The sequence below is a fragment of the Scomber scombrus genome, chromosome 20, assembly GCF_963691925.1.
Source record: "Scomber scombrus chromosome 20, fScoSco1.1, whole genome shotgun sequence".
In the NCBI taxonomy this organism is placed as follows: Eukaryota; Metazoa; Chordata; class Actinopteri; order Scombriformes; family Scombridae; genus Scomber; species Scomber scombrus.
The window spans coordinates 11,824,832-11,842,736 of NC_084989.1; the positions used below are offsets into that span (position 1 = coordinate 11,824,832).

The 17,905-nt window shown below is 39.2% G+C and overlaps 1 protein-coding gene across 1 annotated transcript in view; it reads right to left on the reverse strand.

Moving 5' to 3' along the window:
• The window catches only part of pola1 (polymerase (DNA directed), alpha 1), a 53,337-nt gene extending 36,405 nt beyond the window's left edge, over window positions 1-16,932 (reverse strand). Inside the window, exons 1-26 of the mRNA XM_062441960.1 lie at window positions 16,820-16,932; window positions 16,155-16,282; window positions 15,485-15,581; window positions 15,334-15,411; window positions 15,109-15,224; window positions 14,898-14,960; window positions 14,424-14,525; window positions 14,159-14,312; window positions 13,893-14,052; window positions 13,440-13,612; window positions 13,223-13,335; window positions 12,671-12,784; window positions 12,500-12,574; window positions 12,246-12,384; window positions 11,933-12,087; window positions 11,751-11,835; window positions 11,571-11,632; window positions 11,129-11,218; window positions 10,458-10,574; window positions 10,194-10,369; window positions 9,866-9,995; window positions 9,176-9,295; window positions 8,990-9,080; window positions 8,776-8,900; window positions 8,465-8,614; window positions 7,267-7,389 (exon numbers count right to left, since the gene is read on the reverse strand). Of these exons, the coding sequence (XP_062297944.1) occupies window positions 7,267-7,389; window positions 8,465-8,614; window positions 8,776-8,900; window positions 8,990-9,080; window positions 9,176-9,295; window positions 9,866-9,995; window positions 10,194-10,369; window positions 10,458-10,574; window positions 11,129-11,218; window positions 11,571-11,632; window positions 11,751-11,835; window positions 11,933-12,087; window positions 12,246-12,384; window positions 12,500-12,574; window positions 12,671-12,784; window positions 13,223-13,335; window positions 13,440-13,612; window positions 13,893-14,052; window positions 14,159-14,312; window positions 14,424-14,525; window positions 14,898-14,960; window positions 15,109-15,224; window positions 15,334-15,411; window positions 15,485-15,581; window positions 16,155-16,282; window positions 16,820-16,859 (2,976 nt within the window). The 5' untranslated portion in view covers window positions 16,860-16,932. The remainder of the gene's footprint in view (window positions 1-7,266; window positions 7,390-8,464; window positions 8,615-8,775; window positions 8,901-8,989; window positions 9,081-9,175; window positions 9,296-9,865; window positions 9,996-10,193; window positions 10,370-10,457; window positions 10,575-11,128; window positions 11,219-11,570; window positions 11,633-11,750; window positions 11,836-11,932; window positions 12,088-12,245; window positions 12,385-12,499; window positions 12,575-12,670; window positions 12,785-13,222; window positions 13,336-13,439; window positions 13,613-13,892; window positions 14,053-14,158; window positions 14,313-14,423; window positions 14,526-14,897; window positions 14,961-15,108; window positions 15,225-15,333; window positions 15,412-15,484; window positions 15,582-16,154; window positions 16,283-16,819) is intronic.
• Between the last annotated feature and the right edge of the window lie 973 nt (window positions 16,933-17,905).

Genomic DNA, 17,905 nt, shown 5'->3' on the forward strand with positions numbered 1-17,905 from the left:
GTGGTTGACTATTGACTAATTGACTAATTGTTGCAGCTCTAACATGTACACTGAGTCATGGCCACTTTATCATTTACATGATTATATTTTATGCCATCTACAGTATATTCTAATTCAGTAACAGTCAATTCATCCAAGTCATGTTGTTTACAACCTTCCAACTATCCTAAAGTAAATAGAACACTAAACCAATTGCAAAATGATTGAGAAACGTGTCATTTTGCTGATGTTTTACCATTGCAACAATGCAGTAGATTGTAAGATGCAGTTTATTAGGGTCATAAATCAAGTAGTTTCTAAATAAAACGCTTTTAATGGAACTGAACATATGTATCACCTTCTTGCCAAACCAGTTAAAACCATTTACTCATTATCCTCTCATTTACAACTCCATCAGTGACCCTGATAAAGACACCAGATGTCCGATCAATCCATTATCAATTCTAATCCCTGCCATTAGCCCAGTCTCACATGGCCTCATTAGTAGGTGTTACTAAAGTCGCAGTTTGGATTCTGAAATCGTGTCCTGTCCGCTGTCAGCCCTCACAGACGAGCTAATGCAGCCAAAATAGCAGCGCTGCTCCCATGTGACTATTTGTTAATTCCACTTCTATCAGGAGCAAAGCCAGCTCTTTAAGGGGACAAGAGGACCATGGAAACATGCAGCCCCTGTTTCCCCAGACAGCAGCATGCATACATTCCTGTGCAGACACTCACACCAGCGCAGCCAGGCTTATGTATTCTTACATCTAATTCGGGGAAATGTAAAAATTACCCTTGTGATTCTGAGACCCTGAATGAAAGAAATGGGGGCAACGGTAATTTACTCACATACTATCACAGCACAGAGTCTGACAGAAGCACACACAAACGAGACATGATGGGACGGTTTAGTTATTCCTGTGTCTAATTCGGGGAAATGATTTGTGGTTCTTGAGACGAGAGGAATGATATAGAACATCAATGTGCGACACCGGGGGAACAATATTTACTTAGACTTCATTACAAACTCACACACCCTCTCACACGAACGTACGGAGGTTTAACCTAAACCAAACTCTGACCTCTCCACACCCTCGGCTCTGTTACCCAAGCTCGCTTCTATCCCTCGCTCCGCATGCCATCCAATAATGTCAACTACGAGCTCCTGTCAGGCTGTTTTTAAACACAAGGACAGAGACTCAATTACAGCAGAATGGCTTTCAGGAGTCGTCCTCCATCCTGCGGCACACACACACACACCTGCTAATGGTTGTCAGATTTGCTGGCAAAAGGGTCAAAGGTTGAACCAATCTGCGTTCCGCAACAATCAGCGGCTTCCATCGGTCTGTGTTGTTAACATCACTCGATTAAGGAGCACACACACACACACACACACACACACACACACACACACACACACACACACACACACACACACACACACACACACACACACACACACACACACACACACACACACACACACACACACACACACACACACACACACACACACACAGATAAAGATGAACCATGCTCAACACAAAGCAGCTTTTGTGCCCTTGACTGTTCAGACACTCCTCCATCTTCAGTGACTAGCAACATAAACACCACAATAGGAAATTAACACCAGCGACGAGCCAAATGCTTGAGAGTTTTTCCTGCAACTGATCTCTCTATTTCTCTCTGTTTTTTCAGTAAGTCTTTCTGGCGTGACGAATGCATTAATGGACCTATTATAACAACACGTTGTTGTCTATATGTTGTCAATGTCCGCGTTCGTTTCATATATCGGTTTCTGTGCACCCAACTGTTCTCTGGCGAACATACAAAAGAACCCAAAATAACGCTGAGGGGTTGAGGGGGACATCAATCTGTGGTGGACCCTCGGCTGTGTAATCCAAAACCTTCACCTTCCTCTTAATACCCATTGCCCCCCGCCCCCCTTAATACCCACACATACCAGGACAGAGTAGGGCCACAACAAATGGTCGCCCGACAAAGGGCAGAGTTCGGCCAGTAGCACTTGTGCACACACAGATGGGCATTAACACACACACATACACACAGACGGATGTGAACACACACATGCAGACAGATAGATACAAGACTCAAGACACGAATGGCAAAGAGAGAGCAAAAGAGTCAGGAGGGGGGCTAAGGGGGAGCTTTCCCCTCTTAACTTGGCAAATCTGATCAGAAGAGCCACAGGCCAAGGGTCTGTGATCCTTTTTTGAAGCCCCCTCATCTGAACCCTCCCTGGGCTGAGAAACCACTGTGGAGCCCGGCCTGACCCATCCTGCCACAGGGGAGGAGGGGGGGGTTTAGGCCTCAATTTAAAACGAGAGTGAGAGAAAGATGAGAGCTAAGCCAATCAATAAATACACAGAACACATGCACATTCACTCCGACACTCATCCAAACAGATGAAGGGAACGCGCCGAGTGGCCGGTGACTGGATTTACACTGTGGACAGAGTAGTAGTCGGTGTACATGTTACAATTATAAAAATAAAAAGCCTCCTAAATCATGATCTGAAAGTAGAGTGCAAATGTGACGATTAACATGGGGCGGAGGTACAATCGGTAAGACCCACAAATACACTAGAAACCCCGCTATAAATGCCAGCTGGCCTTTCTGGCTCGCTGCAGTCGGAAACTACCAAGAACTACTTGGCTTACGGTCATTTAACTTTAGGGCTCCGTACAAATTCAATAAAACCGCTTCATTTTGTGCCTGAACCAAACTTCCCCTCAGCTGCTTTTGCCAGAGCCAGTGTGATAGCTCAGACCCTGGGAGCGCTGCCTGTGGTTTTATATTAACTGGCTTTACTTTGGTTTTGTTGGTCCAGCTAATCAAAAAATGAGCTCAGAGCTGCGTGTAACTGCAGAGTGGGGTTTGATTCTTGGTAGGATCACGAGCCATCACAGCATTCACATTCAAATTTGCTGGAATGACTTGTGTCTAAATACTGCTTTAAATATTAGAGCGCAACTGGCTTTGTCAGGTTCATGACCAACTGTGTGATATTATTTAGATATATTAAATAATCAACTTGACGTTTTTTTTTTAAACAAATGTGAGATTGATGAATTCGGAGACCATGAAATTATCCTCAACATGTTTTGTTTATGGTGGGACTTCCCTGCTTGTGATGACGCCACACACTCCCCAACCTACAGTATAAATAGATGTGCGTCTAGGATCATAGATACAAAGTAAACAAAACACTGACATCCTGCAAAGTGGGATCTCCTGCTACCTCAGCGAATTTGGGTCCATGCAATGCACTCAGCACCCTGCGGGATCAGATCTGACCGATGACCTTTCGATGTCTCCTCAATCTGTCATATCGCTCTCCACTGTATGCAATGTACTAACGCAGTAAAGTCCTAATAAAACACAATCCAATTTATTTACTGTCCCACCAGGACATTGAGTAACTTTAGAAGGCTGAGAAAAGCAGGAGGAAGTAAAGCAGGCCGTCAACAGGCGTCAAACAGAGCTTTAAAAGACCTGAAACCATTTAATGAATGCAATCTATCTAAAAAAAATAATCTGAGAATATATATCAACACAACAATTGATATTTTCACAAGTTGTGTATACAAACTGTAATATTTATAATTGATTGCCCACAAAAAGAGGAATCAAAAGCTAAAAACTAAATTATAAAAAAATACGCACTGGGGTCAAAAAGTGAGACCACTCTGAACACCTCTAAAATTTTCACATAACCCTGAAAATGATCAGACAATTTGAGAATGTAGACACATTTAAAAACACAAGAAGTGATGACATGTGATTGAAAAAGATTCTGCATTATTTCCAGGTCAAAGATCACATTTGACCAAATGTGTGGCATTGACGAACTTAACTAAAGGAAATCTGACCTTCTGTACAAAGGATTGTCTCACTTCCACTGAAGTGTTCAGATGACATTCAGGTGGATTTGATCTACTCATTAGAGGCTTGTTCCAGTCACTCAACTTGCAGCCAATGTTCACCGGTCATAAACATGGCTGTGAATCAAGTTTCCAGCAGATCATTGCTTACTAAGTAGTATTGTGAAGGTGGGAAACATGGCATCAGAAATAAGTGGAATTGTTAAAAGTCAAATTGTTATTCTCAGAATAGAGAACCTTTTTTAGCATTAAATCATGGTGAGACAAAAGGTTTCTAAGAGGGCAGTGCATGGAGCTCTAAAACACGATCAGGCAGACCAGAAGTGAACACACCATCAGAAGATCGATACATCGAGCTTAGTTCCCTGAGAGATAGGAAAGCAACTTCGTCACAGATACAGAAATTGCTAAATAAAGAAAGTAAGACTCAAAACAGCACAAGCACTGTCTTGTAGTGGTCTCAGAAGACAAGTAGCAGTTTCTAAACCACTTCTGTGAAGTGGAAACCGGGCCAAACACATGGGGTGTGCTAAGAAATACCAGCATTTCACAGTGGATGACTGGAAAAAAGTCCAATTTACTGATGAATCCAAGTTTGAGATTTATGGCAGTAACAGAAGGGTGTATGTAAGCAGACAAACAGGTGAGAAAACGATACTGCAGTGTATCAAAGCCACAGTGAAGCATGGTGGTGGGAATATTCAAGTCTGGGGGTGTTTTGCCTCCTCTGGAGTTGGATGCTTCTATTGAATTGACTACAGCCTGAGCCAGGAGAAGTACCAATCCATTCTTCAGAGACATGATGAACCCTCGGGGGTTGCATGTTTGTGGAGAAAGATTCATACTACAGCAGGATAATGACACCAAACACACCTCAAAGCTTTGCAAGAACTACTTGACAGTTGTCATTTAACATTTTGTCCAACAGATTTGGCGGTGCCTTCAGTGGAGCAACTCCCATCACGTTCAACCAGATGTGGCCATTTGATCCCGTTGAACTTGGCAGGAGCTGCTCCACTGAAGGGAGATGTCTGGATTCATTTTGGATTTAAATGGGAAAAGACAAACATTAAAAGATTGGATTAGATTTTATGAATCAATACTAGTAAAACCTGAATGAAGATGGATTTGAATAGATTTTTTTAAACCAAGCCCTAAACATTTGTAAAAATTGTATTATATTTGACACAAATGCAAAATAGAAGTATCTTGACTAGTATTCTCAGACTTTTGGATTCCACTGTATATAAAACAATTAAGAAATATGGATATGGATATAATATCTTATAGTATATATTTTTACATTTATTCATTCATTTATTTACTTTTTTGGGGGTGTGGTATACCTGGTATTTACCATTTATTTACTACTATTATCTATAATAAAGTCTTTATTCATGTATATTTTTCACTATTAACTGTGACAGTGTTAATTTATTGAGTACAAATGTAATGAGTAAGCCGGATGTGACTAAATATTCTTAAGTGTGTTAATAAAGGTTGTACTTAATTCACTTGCCTGAGTATGTGATTGTTTGACATTGAGGAACGGTGCGTAGTTGATACACGTTGGTCTAGTTTTTATTAAGTACCACAATAACAAAAGCTTTTTAACTTTTGCAACTTAATGAAGAAGCATAATTACTATTAAAGGCCAAACAACTGTGAATACAAAGAAAAAAAAACATTTTAGTCTTCTTGATTTCCCTCACTGATGACACTCTGTGTGTAGCCTGCAGCAGAGTACTTTGCTTAACAGTGTACAATGTAAACAGCACTGTATACAAAGGACATAATGAGGCAAGGGTTCTGAACTGCAATAATATGGTTACAAACACTTTGATTACACATAGAGACATTTTGTTGTATTTTTTGTTGTTGAAACTTTAAAAAGATGGTTTCATTAAGTTTGTTTTCTGAGGGAATGCTGCGATGTCGGTTACTGACTTCCTATATGTTTGGTGACTCTTCAGATTAAAAAGGGATTTTGATTGATGCAGGGATGAAAAGAAACAATGTGTGTAAGTGGAATGTTAACTATTTACAAAAAGGAAAAACGTAGTAAAAACATTTTTAACACCTATACTTACATGAGAAATCAATGTACAGACGATGATTAAACTTAATTTAGTTATTAATTAATGCTCTTAAAAGTAGGAATGAAGACTTGAATGAACTATCTTAAATATTCAACTGCACAAGAGGCGTAATGTGCAACAATCAAAAATATCACAACACAAATTAACCCTACTTCTTGGTTGAGAACAGTGATGTTTCCTCTATTAAATAAAGCAAAGAGGTAAAATGTAATTAATCCATCCGCCTGTGGCTTCTGACAAAGATACAAGCAGCAAGTCTGGAGGGAGAGAAACTCCCACCTGTACCAGCGAATCAAATGTGCACCTTTTACAATATAGCTCTGCCAGCCAAACAACGAACATGACTGGAGGCACAAACGGCCTGACAAAATAACAAACACGCACACTGAGTTACTGCCCTGCCCTCTATTAGGGAACACAATGCGTGTGTAAGAGGATCTTAATGAAGGAGTCCCCTGAGGCAAAGCCCGACGCCTCTGCTGAGGATGTGTACTGTTAGAGCTCATTAAATGAACATGAGTACTACCACTGACATGGTGGGAGAGAGTGTGTGTGTGGTGTTCGGTTACAATACCAGATTTAGCCGTTTATGTCACGCAGCACACATGCCTCTGTGCGCCAATTTATTGAGCGTGCACGTCCATGTTGTTCCATTTGTGTGTGTTGAAAGAAGTCAATACACAATCACACTTTACATGGAGAGAGTGTGAGTTTCATGTGTGTGCCTTTGGTATTTTGTTACAAGGACATACTCACACAGGGCTCTTGATATCATGGACTCTGACAGCGTGGTTATTCTGACTAAATGAACTTGAAGGATTAATTATATTTAGAAGAGCGTGCAGGGCGAGAGAGAAAGACATTTATAGAAAAGAAAGGCTGACAAACATGGGACAGGAGATGAAAAAAAGTGAGAAAAAATGAGAAAGAAAAAAGGGATAGAGGAAGGAGGGCTGTGAAATGTGGAATTTGAGGCAGCAGTGGCCTCTTGTGGATGAAAATGGAAGCACTTGTATTTGTATTGAACTCCTCTGCCAGCACTGGTAACACAAAGTAATCACAAAAAGACTGTGGGAAAAATCTGTTTGACTTCTGTCTTTGTACGTCTTACCTGCCTGCTCTGTGTGTGTCTTTACAGGTTCACCTTTCTGACAATGAGCACTTTTTAGTTCAGTGTATTTGGATGAAAAGCGTGGCAGCTTATCTTTCTGGTATCCATAAAAGCTTCAGAGTCATTATTATGCGTTTATGTGTGTGTTCAGTATGTGGACTGGACTCACCTCTCTACCCTTGTGTGTGACCAGGGCAGCCAGCGGCTTGGCGTAGAAGCGACTGAAGCTGAATCCCAGGCATCCATACATACTGTTAGCAGTCAGCTTCAGAGCCTTCTGACGGATATCATACTGAGGAACAGACAGATTCAAATAAGACCAAACAGATAAAAAGCTTTTATGAGTCTAAAAGTTTAAATTCCTCCTAATGATCCAAGGTGAAGTACATTTAATAAATGGCATCGTCTCTGACAGATGAAAATGTTTTCACTATTCTGTAAGACTGCATCAATGCACCTGCTGAAAAGCTTTTTGCATGGTTACATCTCTTAGCTAAGAGCAGAGGGCAAAATAATGAACTTCCTGATGCCTTATTGCTGACCATCTGATATGCTTATGTTCCAATTAGGGTTGCAACTAGCAATTATTTTCATTATTGATTAATCTACAGATTATTTTCTTGATTTATAGATTTTTTGACCAAATGTAATTTTGGCATTGTTATTGCTTTCTGTGTCATAAGTCTTTGCTTTTGTATTGCACTGCCATTGCTTTGACTATCAACAGACTTTTTACACTTTGTTTTTTTTTTTAAAGGTGCTATATGAATAGCAGTTATATTATTACTAAATGTTACTTCCATCTCCACAGATTTAAGGAAATACTGCAACACAAATTAAGTACATGTCTCCATAATCTGGCAAAAACAATTACTAATTAGAAAATACTACACATGCAGAAAGACAGCAATATGAAAACCTTTCATCACTGGAATCCTATATATCTAAAATGATCTCAAACTGACCACAGTCAGAGCTATACACATTTAACAGTATCGTTTCAAGCCTGCAGGACACTCAATAGATTTGGGGTGGAGCATCAGTTTTAGGTGCATCAGCATTAATGGGCTCAACATTATGTGTATGTTTTTGGGATCATGGAAACAAAAGTAGGAATTAACCATTCAATACAAACTAAAAGGAAGTGTAGACTAACTGAAATTAAAATAAAACACTTAGATGTACAATGTGTGTCACAATCTGGATATTCAACACTGTACACATGTGAGTGCATGTTGTGAGCAAATACTGCACAAAATATGTGTACTTCCCTCTGTGTGTGTGTGTGTGTGTGTGTGTGTGTGTGTGTGTGTGTGTGTGTGTGTGTGTGTGTGTGTGTGTGTGTGTGTGTGTGTGTGTGTGTGTACCTGCAGGTAGAGGTCCGGGTTGATGTCTTGCTGTTTCATCAGCTGTTTGACCTGTCTACGTCTCTCCACCAGCTTCCTGATTTCCTTGGGCAGGATTCCCATTTCCAGGCTGGAATCTGGAACCTCAGGAATCTCTTCAGACTCATCCTCCTGTTACCATGGAAACAAGACTTAAAACATTTTTTCAAGAAACAAAAAGTCCACTTCTTTCCATACCTATGTACCTGGTATGTTGGAGAGTGAGTTTTTTTACCCAAAAACTTTATTTTCTATTAAAGAATCATGTTGTTGTACCCATTTGTATCACACACCTCATTCTTCTTCTGTGCATTGTGAGCCTCCCTCTGCACAGTGGTGAAGCAGATGTTGAACTCCTGGATGATAGACGGATACAGGCTGTTGAAGTCGAGCAGCAGCACAAACTTGTCATAGAAACCTGCAGAGAGATGAAGGGAGGTTATAGAAACACGATGTGAAAGATGATAAAGATTCAAAAAGAAAACTTTACACTCACAACACACTCACCAACTTTAGGATCCAGCACCAGACCTCCAGCATAGGCTGCCTTCTTCTTACGCTTGCCTTTCCCTGCATTCACATCTTCCTCTCCCTCACCCTGGAATGGGAACAAAGAGAAAGAGCGGGAAACAACTGTTACATGACTGCACACTATAATAAAAGAGGAAGCCATATGTGTTTGTGTGTCTTTACCATCTCCAGTTGGGCCTTTTTGAAGGAGGGTTTGTCAGGGACAATGTAGTTCTTATCATGGAAGGCGTGAAGCAACAGGAACTCATTCCTTTCAGAGCGGCCACCCATCAGAGTACGAGACTGCAGAGAAACAACAGAAAGATATCAGTTTTGGAAGCAGAAGAGAAATAACATTACCAAAAGGAAAACATCATGAAGCATAGACTGTGATGCTGTTTCTAACTAGATTTAAAGTTCTAATTCAACTAAGTCTAAAATGTCTTCTTCATTTTTTAGTTTGTACTCTGTCCTCTATGTCTTGATAAAGAATTCAAACATTTAAAGCATCAAGTCTCTTCCCACTTTTCTTTTTCTCTTCATTCACCCAAGAACAAAGTCCTGCTTTTGTCTGCAAACTGTTTTGTTTCTGGCTTCAATTTTCAGTGAACAAGTGAGAAAAGGTAAAAGCCTTGAATTTAAAAACTTCAACGATTTTCCATCCTGCTTTTGTCATGTGTTTTTGAAATAGTCCGTAGTTTTCGAGTCATGTTAGTAGTGCAAACAATTTTGGTTTTGAGAGTCCGCTTTTCTCCAGAGCCCATTCCCAAATCACTTCCGTTCAAACTATTATTATTTTAAATCATTATATGTGTTTATACTTGCAACTTGCTGTGATGGTGGATTAATCAATGTGAAAGTAAAATGCATTACCATGACGTTGCCAGCGATGTTGGTGATCTGCAGGGCCAGTGGCAGCACGTTGAGCTCACACATGATCTGGAGGATTAGCTTGGCGTCTGTCCATGTCAGCTCCAGCAGGTAGAGCAGGTGAGGGGAGTCGCTGAGGTACAGAAATTCAAAGATTTTAAGATATACATATATTTATTTTCCACACTAATGTGAGAATAAAAAACAACTGTGTGTATGTAACAAACACACCTCCCTTTCAAGAAATGCTGTCCTGATAAAACAAAAATCCACAGACCACAAAATAATAATAATAATAATAATAAGAATAAACTTTCAAAGACAAACACACCTGTATAGATTCTTGATATCTTCTTGAGGGACTGTAACTCTCTCCGTCTTCAGCAACTGTGCGACCAGTTCGGTCAGATGGTAACTTTTGCAGCGAATCAGCTCTTTAGCTGAGATCTCGACATCACACACCAGACGGCCGCAGGTGGCGCTCTTCTCTGCAAAAGAGCCACGACCCTGAAAAAACATATGAGCTTTAGGGATGTGCACTATGGTACATCAAAACTAGAACCTCTCTTCTTAAGGAGATTTTTGTTCTTCTTACCCCTAATTTGGGCATGTTGGCCCTCCTGAGGCGTCCGATCTTAGACCAGTGGGGAACTTTGCACACATTGATGCGCTGGAGAAGCACTTCCAGGTCAAAACCAAAGATGTCGTGACCCTTCAGGAATAAAACAAGGACAAATGGGTTTCTTTAATGTTTTTTATCCTGATGAAATATAACTGACTTACAAGCAGATATTTTTAGCAATTAGACAATCTCATTAGCTGTGAGAAAGTTAGACAACTTAAATAATATAATAAAGCTGCAAAAATCAGTTAATTGACAGAAAATTAATCAGCAACTATTTTGATAATTGGGTAATTGGCTTAAGTATTTTTTTAAACAAAAACCAAAAACTCAAATGTGAGGATTTGTAGCTTTTCTGTGTCATAAATGATAGTAAACAGAATGTCATTACATTTTTGACAGTTGATCAGATAAAGACGTCACTGTGAGCTTCAAGAAATTATAGCTGTCAATTTTCACTATTTTCAAAATGACTAGTTAAGAAAATAATCATCAGATAATGAAAAAAATCATTACTTGCAGCTGTAATTAAAAATACACCACCACTGGAGGGGGAAAAAACCTCCTTTCTTTACTTCAATTTGTAAAAGGTTGTGAAATACGTCTCTTTTACAAATCTGATAATCCAAAATACTCAAACTCACCACAAGCACATCAGGATCAATTTTGTGCATCTTGGCCAGAAAGAAGCCGAGCAGAGTCCTCTCTGTAGCAGCTATCTCCACTTTTCCATTCTAACGGAGGGAAGCAGTCACATCATCAATGAATCACATACACTTAAGCAAAATGTCATGTTACAGAAATATACTCAGTATCAATTATAATAATATCTACAATTTGTATAAATAATGCCAAAATACCAATCTGTAAAGTACTGTGGAATACATTAAACCGTATCATTACACTTTTCATATTCATTTATTTTCCATAATTGACAGTTTCTTATCCCTTCAACATTTGTGAAAATTCTGTAAATAACCAAACTACTGATCTTTCTGAATTATCAAGACAAATGTTGAATGTTGATGACATTTTCCTTTACAAAACACAAAAAACAATGAGTAGGAACGAGCTGTAGCCACTCACTTTCTTCTTCACAGCGTCTTTAAAGTCGTACGGGAAGATACAGTCAGTAGGTTTACTGATCACTGAAAAAACAAAAAGAAAATAATTATTCCTATAATGATGTGTGTGAAAAAAAACATGTTCTCATATATTTATACTGAATGTATTCAACATGCAAAAACATTTATAGAAATAACTCACCACAGAAATGTGACTGGTAGGGAGGCTGAGGTGGAGCTTTATCCATGTGAAACCGATAGTGAACAAGTGCAGCCAGGGAAACAATCTGAGAGGAAAATAACAGAATCACTTACATACTTAATCTTTACTTAATAATGTCAAGCAGTATATTTGGTCACTTGTGCAGCTCGTAGTGTTCTGACCTCGTTTTGATGTGTTTTGGGGTTCTGGACAGTCTTGAGGCTGATGGACATGACGGTAATGGGTGGTGGTGACAAGTCTTTGACCACAGTGACCAGGTCACTCCTCAGGGCCATAGCCTCCACCTTACACCAGCTGACTGGCTGGTTCATCAGCTCTAACACACACACACACACACACAAAACAATATTTCTCAGTATGGCTTGTTCTTGTCATAAGCAGTCTTGTTCTCATAAAATAAAGTACAACTAAATGCAGGATTATTAATTAAGAATTATCTTTTAAAAAATGTATATATATATATATCATCCTTACGTGGTGTCTTGATGTCCAGCCAGCATGGCCCTCTAATCTTCCTGCTGAGAAGGAAGTGCTCCAGACTGGAGGTGTTGGTTCCAAAAATATGGGAAAAGGTCGCCCCCTTAAGGTCAGAAGGCAGCGCAGGGAACTCAGCCTGCAAAAACATTATATAACGAAAAGATGAACAAGTTAAAAACAAGTAAAAAAATAACATCTTTCATTAATTTCTTACTGTCATCCAGAAAGGTTGTACATGTGTGTTCACTCACAGAATATCTGACTTCCAGGTACTCGCACTGAGTAGGCACATCAGGTATTTCAAAGGCATAGTTCCTATCTACTTTCTGCAGTGGGAAAGAGCACAAAAGTCACAAACACGTGAGATTTTCCACTTCCCAAAAAATCATAATGATGCTTTACAATCCAATCAGGGTCAGTACCTTGGACTTGAACTTCATGATCTTGAACTTCTCAGAGAGCTCATTGAACTCCTGGTAAACATCCATCAGTCCCACGGGTGTGTCCGACACCTCTCCAGTCTTGGGGTTCACTTTCTGTTAATCAAAACACAGCCAAATACTTAATTAGGATTTTCTAAATCGTATAGATGAGACAGATAAAATGACTTGCAGGAATGTGCTGCCAAAATCTAGACTAAGCAGATTGGAGCCCTCCTCAAGCTTATTATCAAAAGATTTATATGGATAAGTACAGGGGAATGTTCTGTATACTGTATCTTAGATGGTAATGTGTGGACTTACACAAATGAATCACAATCTTACTCTTTTGATTCCAGCAAATATTAAACTTAATATTATGACTTGTCAAGATTGCATTGGAAAATTAATGATAACTGACCAATAATCCTAACTGAGGCAGAAGCAAAAGGTGTTTTTATCCAATTAGACATGCTAATGATAGAAAGTCTGCACCAATTATAGAAACTCAATCTCTAATGCTTAGACTGGCATATGACAAAGCAGGAAACTTACATATTCACGAGGCAGGAAGTACATGGTCCGCTCAATGTTCTTAACGGACACGCAGCAGCTGACGTGAGACTTGGCTGACTCGATCCACACCTTTCCAAACAGGTACACCACACCTAGGCCAAAGATATTAAAATGTGAGGGAGCACTCTACGAATCTGAACAGGTCATGACATCAAACAGAGAATATGTTTCCCACTTGAGATGCGTTGTTCCTTACCTGGTTGGTTAAATGGGTCTTCAAACGCATCCAACCAATAGAATCTGAAAACCTGCTCTCCGTCAGGCCCTTCCGCCAGCGGGAGTTTGCTGGAGTCCACCTGTACCTCTGCTGGAGCCTCACTGACTTCGCTCTCCTCCTCTTGTCCCCAAGAACTTCCAATCCTGCTGGATCTGGAAAAGGACACAAAGAGGCATAAAGTGCCGCTGTGGTGTTAAATGTTCTCAAATCACAAAAAGAATGCAAGGCTATAACACAAGACCTCAATTGGTTTATATGTGATAAGTAATTAAAAATGTAACCGTTTAAGTTTTAAAAAATGCTGCTTCAAACACAACAAGTTATCCGAGGGAAAATATGGTGTAAACATAAGAGTCCATCTGCTACTTCTATATAGAGCATGTAAACATATTTATTTATATGTAAAATATTTTGAGCAGATGAAAGACTCACATGAGGACAGGGTCCTGAAGCTCCACTTTGGGCTCCACTTTAACTGCAGCTGCTGATGCTGCTGTTTTAGATTCTTCTCTAACTTCAGGCTTTTCCTCCTCAAGCCCAACCTCCATCGGCTCATCAAAGTCCACCCCATCAAATGCTAGAGCATCATTCCCTGAGCAAAGCATTACCATGAAAGTTAAAATAAAAGTTGAGTGTTTCTAGAAGGGAGAATAGGGCAACGGGTAGTAGAGTTTCAGAAAAGTTCATGTATTTATTACCTTTCTCTTCATCTACCTCCTCTGCTTCTGTTCTCTCCTTCTCCACAGTAAGAACAGGTGTAGAAGAAGGACGGCGGGCTGATGGCCTTGGGGTTGGGTCAGGAGGTGGTGGACGGATCACTTTAGCCTTTAACCCTGTAGCTGAGGGTGACTCCTGGTATGTGAAGGACAGTATTTTAATGATTTATTTTGAAATGTTTAAATTGGCCCCATGCTATTTAATAATAACTCAGGACTATAATAGAAAACTATGATGATAAGTTACCTTTGGCATCTGAGGTTTGATGGAGAATGGATTCATGGGTGATCCAACAGACTTCTTTTTCTTCAGAGTGACGACTGGTGGAGGAGTGAGAAGACTCGGTTTCTGGGACAACAGAGCGAGACACATTTAAAAAGCAAATCCTATAATATGTCATATAAGAACGAAGAAAAGAAAAATAAGGAGAGAACAGATCTCGGTAAGACATCAGCCAAAATTATCATAGACTGTGACATAACTGACTGGTCATAGGTTTAATTACTTAATCAACACTTTGTCCTTTTCTACTCACTCATTACACATCAGCTAAAAGCATCAATGTAAATGTCAATGTGCAGGAAACATTTGGTTAATTGTAGCAAATGGGTAGCTCAATACATTACATAATCATTGTGCCACAGAGAAAATCAAACGCATTAGTTGACACTAAATTGTGTTCAATTATGTTCTGCATTGCCTTGATTGTATGTTACCAACCTCAGAGTGCAGGTCCTGTAAGATATCTCCTAATAGGTCGTCTTTGGACAGGTCCACGTCTTTCTGCAAGAGGCAAAATTATATTTTGGTCAATTCATGAACAAGAAAGAAGAAAGAGTGAGAGTTGAGTTCTGCTCTGATTTGTTTCCCACTTGGCGCACTTGTTAAAATTTGCAGTACAAATAGATCGATGCTGTGAACAAAAACCAACCTCAGCTTGCTTCTTAACATTACTGTTCATGAATAGGCTCTTAATGCTGTTGGGCTTTGCTACGGCAGCTTTTTTCACATTTTTCTTCAAGTCTTCTCTCTTGGCTCCCACTTTTCCTACAAACACAAATTGAAACTAGTCACACAGAAGTTCACTCACTTGCAAAAAAACCCAAAACACTTACTGTACATCCTTCCACACTCACAATGCAGCACTGGTGTTTACCTTTGTTTTTTTCTACTACATCATCATGCAATTCGTCATCAAAGATTTCTCTTCCGTCCTCCACATATCCTGTTCCATCTGAGAAACAAAAATACATTAGGACCTCCCAATTACACATTCTGTTACAGTGATATATGAGAGTGAGACTCACCATCATCGATAATCCAGTCATCCTCTTGTCTGTCACGGACCATCTTCGAGTACTGCTCCTCATCCACCTCCTCATACACACTGGCAAACTCCTCCACCTGGAAAAAATGAACATTAATTAACCATCACCTATGAAGAGCTGGACATGCTTAAAATTTATATCAAAACTAATTATTAACAAGAAAAATTTTCAGTATTGATCAATGAAGTGTGCTCCAGTGTTATGTGTTATATATCAGAAAAACTCATCACATGCAACAATAATTTATTTTGTTGGTTTTCAAATACTGTTTTCATGGACTCATAACACAATACAATAAAATCATCACAACATCTATGAATTATTATATTTAATTAGTATCCAGCATTACATTTCTGGATAATATCACATGAAAGTTAAACTTAACACAAGACATAAAACCATCCTTTTTGCGGAAAAATATTTGAAATGCAAAGTTGTTCAATAAAGTTTGATATAAGTGTAACAGACACTACAACTTTCTTCCGAGCAGAGTGGGAATTTAAAGAACATTTTGTTGACTAAAGCTGTGCTGCTTAGTGGATCCAAAGCCCCAAATTTGCAGGTCAATCACGTTATGATGCTCTGACAGGTACTGTATGGTAGCAGCTCTGTCAAAGCAATGAGTAGACATACATTAAGCCTGTCTTACCTCATATTTTATCTTCTCTCCCTTCTTGACTTTCTTGAGCTGCTCCAGAGCAGACTTCCTCCCCACCTTCTCTTTCTTCTCCCGTCTGGAGCGAGACTTGGCCAAACCACAGACATCTCCTCCATCATCTGGGAGAGAGATAGAAAGACACAGACAAAGACACATATCAATAAGACGCAGCAAGTGTGGGACATCGCAGTTGTTGCCCAGCTCGGTATAGGTCCTTGTTTGAGGTGCGCAGGCGCAGTGCGTTGCTTCTTTTCCTCTTGGCAGCTGCTATTTGAACACGAAGACACTTAACTAGTTTGAGCTGTTTTGTTACGGTTACTTATTATTTCTATGATAGAAATGAAGGTTAGTTAATGAATATATCTTATACGAGGCCTACGAAGTTGAGTCATTAAGTCAAAAATGAAAAACAGCAATGATAGCGCCCTTTAAGTTAGTCTTTACGTGTTTTTCTCTGTCACGCTTGAACACTAGACACATTATGATAAACTGTTATCTAGCAGACGCACGTACAGACACATATAATAGGCTAAAACTGCTCTCAATTGTATTATTTCAGTGCACGCTAGCTACTGTGTTAGCTAGCTTTAACTTTTCGCTTTACTTGTGCACTTGGGTTAAGTCGACAAACAAAACGACACGATACACAAACTCACCGCCGTCCATGTCTTTGTCTGGGTTTGATACCGGAGCCATAAGTTTAACTCTCTGTCTTTATCGTTTTGTCGCTGACAGAAACACAACAACAGGACAGTCCGCGCCAAATCACCTTCCCGGGGAAAGTCATATGCCGGATGTGACGCAACAGCACTGACAGCCAATGAAACGACGCGCTGTTTCCCGATCTGTACGCACGGCGGCAGCGTTGTTCTACGTAACCTGTTTTACTCTGAAGTACTTTTCTACATAGTGGTGTTCAAACTATATATAACTACAAATATTAGGTACTTGTACCGTACTTGAGTAATTCTATTTTAGAGGGATTGTGCTTTTTATTCCACTACATTGGTTTGCCATTTATTGTTAGATTACTTGTCAGATGAAGTATCTTTATTGATTCCTCCCATTAAAATTGACACAAGCAGTATAGTGGGAAGAAAAGTAGCAGAAAGTGATAAGATAAATTTAAAAAATTTAAATATTACAATAAAAAACATTATACAATAAACAATCTCTGTGTAAGTAAATCTGCAATATACATTGAGTGTGAAAAAATATCATTATCCTCATAAAAACATATGATACACTTGTAAAGCCTAACAAGATGCAGTACTATTAATGTTAATCCACTGAAAGTATCTAAAAGTGGTTTCACATTGATGGACTACAACATTAAAAATGCTTCTACATGTATTAGTGGGCGGGGAAAAAAACAATTTCATATACTGCAATAATATAACACTCCAAAAGAAGTCTATTTTTTACTCGATATATTTTGATAATAATGCTTTTATATTTTTACGTAAGTAAAATTTTGAATTTAGGACTTTTACTTGTAATGGAATGTTTTTAGACTACAGTATTCCTACTTTTACTTACGAAGAGGATTTGAATACTTTTACCACTGCATAGGCCTTCATATAAATTGCATACAGTAGGAGATATGCCAAATACAATACACTGAAACGTACTTCTGGGCCAGAATTTTAATTATAAATATAATATGGAGTAATGTGTGAGTTTTTAAATAGTGAATTCATGATGTGTGTACTTTGTTATCATCCAGGGGGAATAACATATAA